General features: G+C 41.1%; 1 protein-coding gene and 2 non-coding genes across 14 annotated transcripts in view; 2 read left to right on the forward strand and 1 right to left on the reverse strand.

Annotated features, from left to right (window-relative positions):
* SPICE1 (spindle and centriole associated protein 1) overlaps positions 1 to 13,057 on the forward strand; it is a 33,667-nt gene that overhangs the window by 374 nt on the left and 20,236 nt on the right. For 9 of the 12 annotated variants that reach the window (XR_006933919.1, XR_005862979.2, XR_003071799.3 and 6 more), the window contains exons 2-9: positions 415 to 462; positions 949 to 1,095; positions 5,045 to 5,147; positions 5,904 to 6,025; positions 9,990 to 10,090; positions 10,415 to 10,551; positions 10,799 to 10,939; positions 11,728 to 11,993. Coding sequence is in view for 7 of the 12 variants with exons in the window: in XM_416545.8 (XP_416545.7) it covers positions 415 to 462; positions 949 to 1,095; positions 5,045 to 5,147; positions 5,904 to 6,025; positions 9,990 to 10,090; positions 10,415 to 10,551; positions 10,799 to 10,939; positions 11,728 to 11,993 (1,065 nt within the window). In the remaining 5 variants the exon portion in view is untranslated. The remainder of the gene's footprint in view (positions 1 to 414; positions 463 to 948; positions 1,096 to 5,044; positions 5,148 to 5,903; positions 6,026 to 9,989; positions 10,091 to 10,414; positions 10,552 to 10,798; positions 10,940 to 11,727; positions 11,994 to 13,057) is intronic. The other 3 variants (XM_040707195.2, XM_040707199.2, XM_040707207.2) reach the window with 2 other exon arrangements.
* Positions 9,412 to 9,493, reverse strand: TRNAS-AGA. The gene has a single exon. It is a non-coding gene; the product is annotated as a tRNA-Ser (tRNA).
* TRNAS-AGA lies at positions 12,861 to 12,942 on the forward strand. The gene has a single exon. It is a non-coding gene; the product is annotated as a tRNA-Ser (tRNA).

The following is a 13,057-nucleotide window of genomic DNA, read 5'->3' on the forward strand; positions in this document are numbered from 1 at the left end:
CCGGCTCGGCGCCGGGCAGGGGAGGCCCAGCCCCGAGTGGGGCTAGGGGCGCCTTGTGTGGCGGCTTGTGGGCGCCGATCCGGCCGTGAGCGGCTGGGGAAGGCCTGGGGGCTCTGAGCGGGAGCGCGCCTGCTACCATCAGTGCTTCACACAGCCAGCTCCCCTCCTCGTTCCCCTTCCTAAAGCTTAGTTATGGAGGGTGGTTTTCTTGTCCGACCTTTTTCACCGGCCCGGAGTGAGCAGGGGGAGTTGGGAGTTCCTGAAAGTTTACATATTGAAGCATACAGTTGTGTAATTTTGTGCTATGTTGTTGCTTAGAAGGTTTTTTTTTTTTTTTTTTTTTTGGTGGAACCTGAAAAACCCTTTTCCTCCTCTTTTCTTGCTGTTGATGTGTTCTGTCGTTCCTTTCTGCAGAGTACTGTCCACGATTTGACGGTTCACCGTGCCACTCCTGAGGACATCGTAAGTGTGACATCTGAGCTGGGTCTACAAGTGGTTGTCTTTATAGCCTCCAGGCAGTGACATTAGCAAGCACTTCATGTATTTAGCTTGTTTAATTTGTATTTAAACTATATACATATATCACTGTTGGAAGAAGAGTGAGAATTTCACTGATGATTGACACTAGTGTTAAATCAGGAAAATGCAACGTCTTTCTACATGGGAATGTTTGTGGGTCTTTTCTCTCTTGAGAAAACTCGTGATTGGCGGGCAGATGGAAGCTTTGAGACTTCCTCCATTCACCTTTGAAACTGCTTAAAACATGGCTAATATTGGTGGTGTTTGACACTTGATAATGTTTGTGAGGCTTTTGTTGGTACTACTATGAAATAAACAACCAGCACGTGAATGATAAAATCAAGATAAAAGACTTGTCATCATGGTCCTGCTAGTTTTTCTTTGACACTACACCTTCATTTTAAACTAGTTTATTTCATATTTACACAGCTGCGTCGCCATGAAATACACAAATCAAAAAACAAGGCACTGGCACTTCTGGAACTGCAAGAGAAGGCACAGAGAAGAAAGTGGAAGAAGCAAAAACAGCTGGCCCCTGATTCCTTGGAGAAAAGGAAATTGGCTCTGATGCATGAGGTGAGAGCTAAATCTGTGCTTTCACCCTGCTGCAAAGGATTTGCAGTAGTAGTAGAAAGCTGCTTTTGCACATCGGTGAAAGTTTGTTCCTCTTTTTGTATAGTTGGCCTTCATATGTGCATACTTTCTTTCTCCTCTACATGCAGTAGTTGGAATAGACCGTGTAACAACTTAGCTGTACAGTTAGAGTATTTTGTCCATGTGGACTTTCTATGCACGCTGTAATGCTGCAGGCCTCTTTGCATCTGAACAGGAACTGTTTGCAGAGTTAAACTCTGTGCTGTGAAAAGGATGTGCATTCTTTGTGCCCTCAGTCCTATCTTGCCTCCTTTTCTCCCTGCCTAGTATTTTTCTTTGTTTGATGAACACATGAACATTTGTAGTTTTGAGAAGGACGTCCTTATCTGCCACTGCTTATTGACACAGTGGAAATGCAGGGGACCAAAAGGCGAAAGGCAAGAAATGGAGAAGAAAGACCTTGTCTGGAAGGAAAGATGATGAAACGAAGGTTGAGTTGGCTGGCAGACAGATCTGTCAACTGGGAATATAAATGGTTGTTTACTAGGCAGTCTGAAGTATTCTAACTGAAAATACTGTTTAAATTGCTTTTGAATTTTCTACAGTAGCAGCAAAACTATGTGTAGCTCACAGAGACAGTAGCTTTCAGTGTCTGACAATAGATTTCTCTGTTAGATACCGTCTTTTTGTTTCACACAGCAGGATACTATTTGCCATATGTCATGAAAACTAATCTCAAAATATAGTAGCTTTGAAATCTCATCAGCGCTTGGACAAACCCAGGGTTGGTCTTGTTCATTATCATTCAATATCAACAATGTTCACCTAGCAGATAAAGTAATGGTGTACTAATTTAGCGGTCCCGCATATGTGCACTGGGTTAACAATCAAGGCCTTCTATTTCTCATCTTGTTTTTGTAAATTTTCATAAATCTTGCTGTGAACTTTGAGAACATCGAAGCAATGACAGAAACAAATTAAAGTATTAGGGTTTAAAAATCACCGACTAGATTCGTATTCGATATCTTTTTGTCTGCAACCACAACAAAATTTGTGTTAGGGATATTTGTAACCAAGAATCAAACTTTGAATTCAACATTTGTTATTTTCACGCTTTTAGACCAAGTCCATTTTAGGGTAGTATTCTAAAAAAAAGCCCCATGGGCTTTTATACAGAATTCCCCCGTGTAGGCTAGATTCAAGAAAAATTCCTTCCAGAGATTATGTATACCAAATGTAGGTAGGACCACAAGCTCTTAAGTGTATTTGGACTACTTAATACACGACTTGGTTGTTTCACACATTTGAAATAGTCTTCTGTATTTTTTGCATTTGTAATGACATTGCCCTAATTTTAATTCCTCCTGATCAGATTTCTCCCTCATATTTAAGAGAGTGCTTTTAATCAACGTATCCTATGTCTACTTTTGAATCTGAGAAAAGACAGTCCTAGATAGGAAGACATAAGAAGATGATTCCAGGCAAGACGAAACACATGCTGCTGTTGCTTCTTGATGTACTGGCATCTTCTTGAATGTGAATTGTCAATATATGGAGAAGAGTCACTATTTTCCCTTATCCCCAAGTTAAATTCTGTTAGTCACTGGTCCTATTGTTCAGAGTAATTGAAGAACTTCTTCAGTCTGTATTTTCCAGTACAGCAGAAGCACTGTGGGTTCTTTCCTGGCCTCTCTTATTCAGTGATCTTTGTTTACTGTTGCAAGATCTCAACATCCTAAGCCCCTTGAATCCTACTCAACTGGAAGCAAAATGTAGAAAGATGCTGCCGGTAGCATGTCTTTTCTTGTAGCTATATGTTGAAGAAAGAGAGTTAAAATTATAAAACAGATGAGCTTAACTTTAAACTTTTGAGAGAGGGGCTGGCTAAAAATCTGAAGGAAAACATTATATGACTTAATTTCAATAACTGTTAATTGTGGGTGGTCCTACAACCTGTTTCTAAAATAATGTCAGTGCATTACACTGACGGGTACATAGTGAATGTATTAGTGTAGTTGAAAGGGCTAAGATTATTGCTGTTTAATTATCTTCAGTAACATTCTGAAATGGAAGGGAATATGAATTTTAATGAAATTTGTGAGTGATACTAAAATGGGGAAGGTAGAGCATGCAGTGAGTATGCTGAGGGAGTGTAAATGAGCCTAGATCTGCTGATCACAAACAAATGTGAGCTAATTACCTTAGGAACAATGGTCTAAATAAATGGACTTAAATGTTGAGCAGAAGAGCGAAGCTTAGGAACCTAATAATGCTGATCTAGTAGGGAGCACGAAAACAAATTAATCAGGATCAGTTTTGTTGGAGTAAATGTGACACCTTAGTTTTCATTGCTTCAGGCAAAGGAGTCATGTTTTTGAATAGGTAAACATTCTTACATTTTTTCCTCTGTAGCCCTAACATGACATTATCTAAAAACCTGCATAAATTTGACATTAGATGGCTAAATGTGAAGTTAGTATCAAGGGTAAAAAGTAAATGGTCATTTGGGGATTTAAATATATAAGATGATTACAAGAGATGAATGTTCACTGATTTGCTAAATTGATTATGAAAAGAAGTATTGCAGTGTAATTCAGTCTTGAAAGACTAGACAAACATGTAAACGAGCCCTGCAGACACCCAGGTCAGTGCAGAGGGAGGGCAGGAGATGCACCATGTGTGGAGCAGAAGTTACCTGCAGCCCGAGGACAGGCCTGTGGTGGAGCAAGCTGTTCCCCCTGCAGCCCATTCAGTCCTACGTGAAGCAGATCTCCATGTGCAGCCCATGGAGGAGCCCATGGCACAGCAAGTGGCTGTGGCCTGAAGGATGCTGCAGCCCATGGTGAGCCCCTGTAGGAGTAGGCACCAGGCCAGAGCTGTGGCCCATGAAGAGGAGCCCATAGTGGAGCAGGAGGTCTGGGGTTGCTGCCACCTGTGGAGACATGTATGGAATGGTTCCTGGAGGGCTGGCCCTGTGGTATGGAGCTGTGCTGGAGCAGTGCTTGAAGAGCTGCAACTTGAGGGAAGCCCACGCAGGATCAGTTTGGGAAGGATGGCATCCTCTGGAAAGGACCTCGAGTGGAATAGGAGGGCAATGGAGTGTGACGATGAAAGAGCAGCAGATATGGAGTGGTGTTGTGGACTGACGTAACCCACACTCACCATCTCCTTTGGCTGCTCAGGGAGAGGAAATTGAAGAAGGTGGATGAGGGGAAGGTGTTTTTTCTTTGCTTTTAGTTGTCACTGCTCTCCATTTCTGACTTAGTGAATGAAACTACTAGTCGGTGAGGAGTTTAGAATTGTGTTCTGCCCACAGGAGACATTTTTCCATCGATTTCTGTTCAGTTCACAGTATCTGAATGTCCTTTTAAGCTCAAAAGCTTCCCTCCTTAGGAAGCAGCTTTCATGGTTCCAGTAATGGACTTCAAACAGTGGGAGAGAGAGATATCTTGAATACAGAAACTGTATCTTGTGAGAAATGTGTGGACATGGCCAAAGTATTTTGTATTGCCAGATGCAGCTACCTGTATTTATGTCTCTTGAAGCTTGTAGGAAGGTATAGGCTTAATTTGAGGCAGGATTTCCAGTAACCAAGGCTGAATGAAACAAGTCTGTCTGAATTCATTTGGATCTAATCAGCTAGATCAGTTCTTGGTTGTCTGTCAAATGAGTCAGTGTTGACACTTCTGGAGTGATAACAATTTAACTTTTCAGAAAAATGAGGTGAATTCTAGTCATTTGGAACAAATTACGGTCTTCTGATCTATCTTAATTAGGCCCCAGCTGCACAGTGCCTACTCTTTGTAAACACTACCACCTTCTCTATTCTTTTGCTAGCTGTTTTGAAGAACAGTACTCAAAAAAAAAAAAACACCAAAGGAAAAATCAGTCTGCACGGTATGAAATATTTCCTTACATGCTATACTTTCAGATTCTGTCTGATCAATATGATTTGCAAGATGTGTTGAAACGATCTGATCAGGTTATGGCTGTGGTAAAAGACTTGGTTGGGAATGCCCCTCGCACGCGAACAGGTAAACTACTTCATTTGTATGTGACAGTGCATTCAAGACTAACCTCTTGCTTCTCATAAATAATCTTGTGTTACAAAGTGTTCTTTGTAACTGTTTTTGTCTGATCATCTAATGTGATATGACTGATCCTGTTTATGTTGGATGAAACACAGATGAGGATGATACCTAATGTGGCAAGAGAAAGTGAACTGTGGCTGGTTGTTCCACTGTACCAGTCCATAGTGGAATTTCTGATCACTTACTCTCAAATACCCGATGCTGACCATTTCTACAACCAAGTTACCAACCAATACAGAGCACCAGTTTGTGCCACTGTATTAGTTCTGATTCTCATCGCTGCACAGTTTGTCTCATTGTTCTTAGATATTGTTGAAGATTTATCAGTAGCGTGTGAATAGATCTTCTCCATTTCTTATCCTGGTTTATGTCCTTACACTGCTGAAAGGGATTGGCCATTTGCATGAGAGACGTTAAGCTTATTTTTTGTCTTTAGGCTGCAGTTCTCTTTTCTATTTAATGACTATTCCAAACGACCTGCTTTTTCTGCACAAGTTTATTTACACAGCTGAGGACAGGAGCCTGATACGTGGTTAAATGTATTGAGATAATTCTACAGTCTTTGTCAGTTATTCAAAACAACACACATCATTGTGACCGCTTCTGTGCAAAATGCAGGAACTTGCATTTTGGTACTTAGTCCTATGATGTACTGACTGAGCCCTTTCTGATCTTCCCTGTTTTGTCTGATTCCTCTAGGTTTCCCTAATGTAACAATGGCTCCTAACTGTGACTTAGAATCGTCTCAGGGACCCATTGTACAAAAATGGGAACCTCCCACCCAGCTTTCCATCCTTAGTGAATCTGTCATGGATTCCCAGGTAATTAATTTATATGTGTGTTCCGTGTTTCTTGTTTGCACAAAATAGGGATATTCAAAAGTAGTGTTTCCAAGCAGACCTAAATGTTTCTTCTGTGTATTGTATACAGTGCTAATAACATGCAGAGAGAACTGCATTAAATTGACATGAATTTGTTTTGAGAGTCTGGGAATCATGATTTTTTGGATTTCTTAACCTTTGAGTAGAAGAAACTTCTGAAGTCTCAGAATAGCATGCTCTCCCTTTTAAATTCTGGAATTTTCAGTATGGGAATGAAGTAATTACAGGCTTAAAAAAAACTCCAACAACCCAACTCTTGTGTCACTTAGACCTAATTACTATCCATTCAAATATGCCTATGATTTTCTACTTGTGTCTACATATATAGATGTGTAGCCACCTGGGCTCCAATTTATATCTGATCACACACATGTATGTGTATCCCAGTTAATTTCAAAACCTTGATTAGTCCCATAGGTTTTATTTTTAATACCTCATGTTATTGTGAAATTATTTAGATTGTGTAGAAAGCCTAATGTTTGTTTAAATTTGTTCAGAATTTTATTTAGAATGCCTGAAGTGTTCTGTTTTCTTCTCATAGCAAGACTTATAGCAGGAATGAGCACTTCGATTTGAGAAGTGCAATATGACACTACTGAAAAGTAGCTCCATCTGATGAATAACAAAAGATCTGTGGAACTAAAAGTGCTGGTGTCATGTTTTCATGTTTCCTTATTCCTCTGTTTTACTATCTTGCACAAATGTCTGCAGTCAGAATTGTAGTAATGCTCATGTAGTCCATGCATTTCAGCGTGTGGAGTTTTTGTTCTGTTTTGCTTTGCTTTTATAATGAAGAATTAACTGTAGCATCACTGAGTTGTATCACTGGATGCATGCAGCAGGATAGGCATAGATTTTTAGAAGAAAATGGTACTGGTAGATGTCTGCTGAGTGTCTCTGAGGTTTTTCTTTTCCTTATATTCCTATGAAAATCCCAGCTAAATGTTATCTGGTGAGGCACACCCAGAAGGGCAAAAACCTGGTAGCTTGAGGAATGCTAATTCCAGATTTGATTTGCTTTATGTGAATATGGTATGTGGTACTGTATGTGTTGTGGTTGTGTTTTACACATAGAATATACGCATAATTATGCAAATCTCACGATAAGGTTGTTTAGTTTGTAATGTCAAATGACTGAAATTTTAGAAAGGCTATATATATATATATATTTTTTTTTTTTCCATTTTACTCCTACTGTTGAGCAAGGACTTGCTGGACAGACTGAGGGATAAAAAGGGAAAGTATAGGCAATGGAAGCAAGGATGGGTGACCTAGGAAGAATATGGGGTTGCTGTCCAGTTGTGCAGAGATGAGATCAGGAAAGCCAAGGCACAGATGTAATTAAACTTTGTGAGATATGTGAAAAATAACAAGAATGGTTTCTTTAGATACATTAGTCAGAAGAGACAGGCAAAGAAGACTGTACCCCCTCTGGTAAATGAGAAGGAAGAACTGGCTTTAACTGATATGGAAGAGGCTGAGGTACTCAGTTAGCTCTTTGACTCGGTCTTCGCTGCCAGGCAGGCTTTCAGCGCCTGTCACGTTCCTGAACCTCCAGGTTCAGGGGTGTCACAGAGTTATCTAGATCAGTCTGTGCCCGTGACAGGGGGCAGCAGGCCCATAGGCCTCCCAGCCCAAAAGTGGGAAGGGAGAAGGGGAAGGATAGGGAGATGGGAGCAGGGCCCAAAAACAGAACAGCAGCAATGATCTAAGGTGGAAACCTAATTTTACTAAATACGATATTGGAATGCAAGATAACACGATATAATACAACATAATTGGAATTGAGGCTAATAAATCAAATAAAATGAGAGAGAGAGTGTCTGAAACTGAAAGCCTTACTTTGAACTGAAGACTCACAGCTGGGGAGCATACCCACACGCTGCCAGGCAGCAAGGAGGAGAGAGATCTAGTGACTTCCTCCTATGACTTATCTTCCGCTCTGAACGTGAAGTCCTCTGGGATATGTAGTTCTTTTTTTCTCTTCTGAGAACCAGGTATCCAGAAAGTTGTCAATCCATGGAACTGGAGTATTAACTCTTTAATTCCATGTGCTTTACATGAAGCTATATTGTGGAATACCAATAACAAAATTAGAAAACCATGACAAGGGGAGTGAAATCCCTCCTGCATTAAGAATGGAGCAAGTCCAAGACCACCTCGTGAGGCTGAATGCATAACTGTGTCAGTGCAAGGGAAAAGCTACTGTCTGGACTAAAGTAAGGCCTTTGACATGGTTCCCCCAGAGCATCCTTCTTTCCAAATTGGAAAGGCATGGATTTGATGGGTGGACTGGTTGATAGACAAAGAAGTAGTTGTAAGATCGTACCCAGAAGAAGGTGGTCAACTGCACAATGCAAACACAGGACATTGAGCCTCACATCTGTGCATGGGAAGATCTTGGAGCAGATCCTCCTGGAAGAGAGGATAAGGCACATGTGAGCTGAGAAGGTGATCTGAGACAGACAGCATGATTTCACCAAGCACAGATTAACCTGACCATCCTTGTGGCCTTATGTGAAGGACTGACAGCATCAGTGGACAGAGAAAGAGCAAGTGAGGTTATCTACTCGAACTTCTTGAAGGCCTTTGACATAGTCCCACATTACATCTTTATCTCTACATTGGAGGATGGTCGTGAGAGGCGTGCCCCAGGAGTCCATCTTGGGACTGGTACTCTTCAACATCTTTATCAATGACATAGACAGTAGGATTGAATGCACCCTCAGCAAGTTTGCTGATGACACCAAGCTCAGCAGAGTAGTTGATGCTACAGCAGGAAGAGATGTGATCCAGTGAGATTGGCACAGGCTAGAGAAGTGGGGCAGCGTTAACCTAGTGAGGTTCAACAAGGGAAGAGCCATGTGTTGCACGTGGTTTGTTACAGTCCCAGATTAGGTTTACGGACTGGGAGAAGAACTCATTAAGAGCAGCCCTGTCGAGAAGAGCCTGGTGGATTAAAAGCTTGACATGAGCTAGGAACGTGCTCTTGCAGCCTGGAAGGCCAAATGCATCCTGGGCTGCAAAAAGAGGGTTGGACAGCAGGGAGCGGAGGTGACTGTTCACCTCTGCCCTGCCCTCAGGAGAACCCAGCACAAGAAGGATACAGAGTTTCCGGAGCAGGTCCAGGAGGGGGGCCACAAAGATGATCAGAGGACTAGAGAATGGCTCCTAGGAAGACAGGTTGGAGGAGCTGGGCTTGTTTAGCCTAGGGAAGAGAAAGCTCCGAGGAGAGCTCTTTGCATCCTTTCACCGCTTGAAAGGAGCTTATAAAAACAGATATCCAAGCCATGAGCCATGAGTTTCTCCAGGAAAAAGGAGCACTTCGTAGTCGGCAGGATTCGAACCTGCGCGGGCAGAACCCAATGGATTTCTAGTCCATCGCCTTAACCACTCGGCCACGACTACTGCACATTATGGGTGTGCACCATCTGCCTTGAGGAACACTATAAAATTAAGAACAATTTGTAGATGGAGCGACTAGATGACACCGTGGCCAACCTGATCTAGTGGGAGGCATCCTTGCCCATAAACTCACGGCTGGAGCAAGGTGGTATTTAAGGTCACTTTTGCTAAGAAATCAAACATTGGCATTTAGGTAACATACTCTGCCGCACCCGTTAAGGGTGCAAGAACTGCCCTCATCTTTTTCACAATTTCTCAAAGGCCCTCTGAATCCATGAGTCACTCCTGCATCTTGAATAGCTTTGGGTTAGAGGTTTGTTGTTTGGTTTGTTTTTTCTAATTAAGAATTCCACACAGCTTGCAGGTATTGTCTTCATGGAAGTGCATTCATCTGAAGCTTTGCAGTGCTATTGTCTGCACTTCACCTGATATCTAACTTCTTCCTAGAGACAGGTTGAAATTACTCTGAGGTCTGTTTTATTTCTTTTTCTCAAAAAAGGCCCTTAATGAAGGGGGAGAAGAGGAGGCATTATCCATATTCCAATCAGAAAATGGACAGCATGAATCTCTGAATTTCAAATCCAGTATCAGTTGTGACAGGTCAGTGCAAATATGTCCATCTAAGTTTTCACCCTTTTAATGCAGAGTTATAAGGGTGTTAGAAGATGTTGTATGAGAATAGTTAACTTGGTTTTGTGCGGTTTGTTTCCTGTTTGTGTGATCTTTCTTTTTGTTCCTTCCACACTACTTTCTTGACCTCAGGATTCTAAGGAAAGCCTTTGAGGTAATCTTTAACCTGTGAATCAGCTTGAATGAAGAACTCCCCTGAGTAGTTACAGAGAAAAAACTTTTTCTATATTGCAAGAACAGTCTCAAGTCATGCTACTATATTGTGATTAGTTTTTGTGCTTGTTTTGAATGTAGGCTACTTCATATATTGAGAGAAGAAAATTCCTCAGCGAATTCTGAGTTGTGGGCTGAAAGGGATTTGAGAAAAACTACTGTATCACAGGAAATACCTTTGACTCCAACAATTGCATCTTCATCATTGGAACATTCAGGTTGGATTTGCTTAATCACAGCCTCTCAAGGGTTGTTAAGCTGTTTACAGGACACTGTCTGGAGTTCTTTTTCTGGCTTGAGATAAGAATTAGAGGTGTGTTAATTTGGCTTAGATGAATTTTCACACTAAGTAGCCTAGTTTTCTAGTATTTCTAATACCTTTGTAACATAGCATTATTAAGAACATAACTTAAATTTTATGTGTGTTTTTTGTTTGTTTGTTTGTTTGTTTTGTATTTAAATCAGCCCTCAATGCTTCCAGCGTAGTCAAGAGAATCCATTCAGGACATCAGAATCAAGATGAAGAAGAGACTGTAGACTCTGCGTATACTGTGAGACAAGTGCTGAACCCAAACTCAAGAAAAGAAAAGCAAATTTCAGCAAAAAGTTTAGTACTTTCAAAAACAGCATTCTTTCCTTTGACCAAGGATCTTAGTATCATAGGAAAGTGTGTCTTGAGAAGGGATCTTTGGAAGTCATCTACTCATGCTCCCTGCTCAGAGGAGAGCTAACTCCAAAGAATCCAGGAGTGCTTAACTGTCCAGGTTTTGAGCATTTGTAAAGGTTGACATTCTGCAACCCCTTATGTAGTGTATTCCAGTGACAAAGCAAAGTCCATAGGAAGGAGGAAACCATAAATGTAATTCTGTGATTCAGCTCATTTTCTTGCTGGGCATAGAGTTCTCTCCTTTGTGGTACTTTTCTATTTCTTCTACAACTTTCTGGTCTGTGCTGCACAGATTTATGATGAATTTTCATCTCCTTATTCTGCACATCGTTTATACCTGGTGCCAATCCCCATATCCAACTATTAACATGAAAGGATTGTTGTAAAAGTTACTAAATACAAGACCTGAAAGCAGCTGATGTTTTTCACTGGGTGATCATTAGCAAACTCTTTCTGTGCTTCTAACTTGAAAGAAGAAAAGCAAAAATAGATGTCTAAGATAAATGCACCAGTGAAACTTGAGTGGGACCAACGTGATGGTGTAAAATGTAACTTTGGATTATTGGAAATAATTAGAATGTCTGGGGACATTCTTTGATGGTCCATTACAGCTCAATGCAGAAGAGGGCTTCTTCTTTGATATATTTTAGTAAACAATATAATTTCATTCTTACTTGCAAAGCTTTCAATACAAATTGAAATTTCAATGACTTTTTTTTTTCCCTAGTGAAAAGGAAACAAACTGCACAGAACTCTGCAAGGCAGAGGAGAGATGATTCTCCTGCTTATTCGATCCCCGTGGACCTTCAGAGGGACAATAAATCCAGCCTAGATGTTCTCAGCTGCATGATACACGAAGTGGAGCATGAATTAGAGGAATATGAGCGATGTACAGGCCGTGAGGTTAAAAAAATGCAGAAAAGTGAAGGCCTCACTGGATTTACCTTGTCACTGGTGAATGCTCTCTGTCGTTTGATGCGCTACCTCAAAGAGGTGAGGAGACTTCGAGTTCCTTCTCTAGAATGAATGTAAAAGGATATAAAATTACAGTAGAATTATCAACTTTGGCCTTCCCTGGCTCCTAGCTACTTTACTTTGAAGTCTAATTATCATTACTTATTTGAATTGCATGTAATTAGCAGGTAAAGCTCAGCTTGTTAGAAACAGGGATCCCTAATTAAAATGGAGGAGATGACTACAATGCAAGTCTCCTGGTGACTGTTCGCAGAAAATATTAATGGAAATATCTTTAAATTTAATTTTTTACATATGTTGAGAATTGTAGCAGGATATTAACTACAGCTTTGTTGACACTCATTTTCTTCTTTCCCTATCAAAATGATACGATTGGCGCTGCAAAAGTGTACCCAAATCCTATTTTTTATTTCTTTGAGAGATTCCTTGGCTTCCTTTTTCCTTCCATACCAGCAGCTTCATCCTACCCAAGAACAATGTGAAGTGCTGACAGTAGCAATGCACAGCTGCAGATGAACGCAATCCCATGAAGACAATACCTGCAAGCTGTGTGGAGTTCTTAATTTAAAAAAAAACTCTAACCCAGAGCTATTCAAGATGCAGGAGTGACTCATGGATTCAGAGGGCCTTTGAGAAATTGTGAAAAAGATGAGGGCAGTTCTTGCACCCTTAACGGGTGCGGCAGAGTATGTTACCTAAATGCCAATGTTTGATTTCTTAGCAAAAGTGACCTTAAATACCACCTTGCTCCAGCCGTGAGTTTATGGGCAAGGATGCCTTCCACTAGATCAGGTTGGCCACGGTGTCATCCAGTCACTCAATCTACAAATTGCTCTTAATTTTATAGTGTTCCTCGAGGCAGATGGTGCACACCCATAATGTGCAGTAGTCGTGGCCGAGTGGTTAAGGCGATGGACTAGAAATCCATTGGGTTCTGCCCGCGCAGGTTCGAATCCTGCCGACTACGAAGTGCTCCTTTTTCCTGGAGAAACTCATGGCTCATGGCTTGGATATCTGTTTTTATAAGCTCCTTTCAAGCGGTGAAAGGATGCAAAGAGCTCTCCTCGGAGCTTTCTCTTCCC

This window comes from Gallus gallus, chromosome 1 (genome assembly GCF_016699485.2).
Source record: "Gallus gallus isolate bGalGal1 chromosome 1, bGalGal1.mat.broiler.GRCg7b, whole genome shotgun sequence".
NCBI lineage: Eukaryota > Metazoa > Chordata > Aves > Galliformes > Phasianidae > Gallus > Gallus gallus.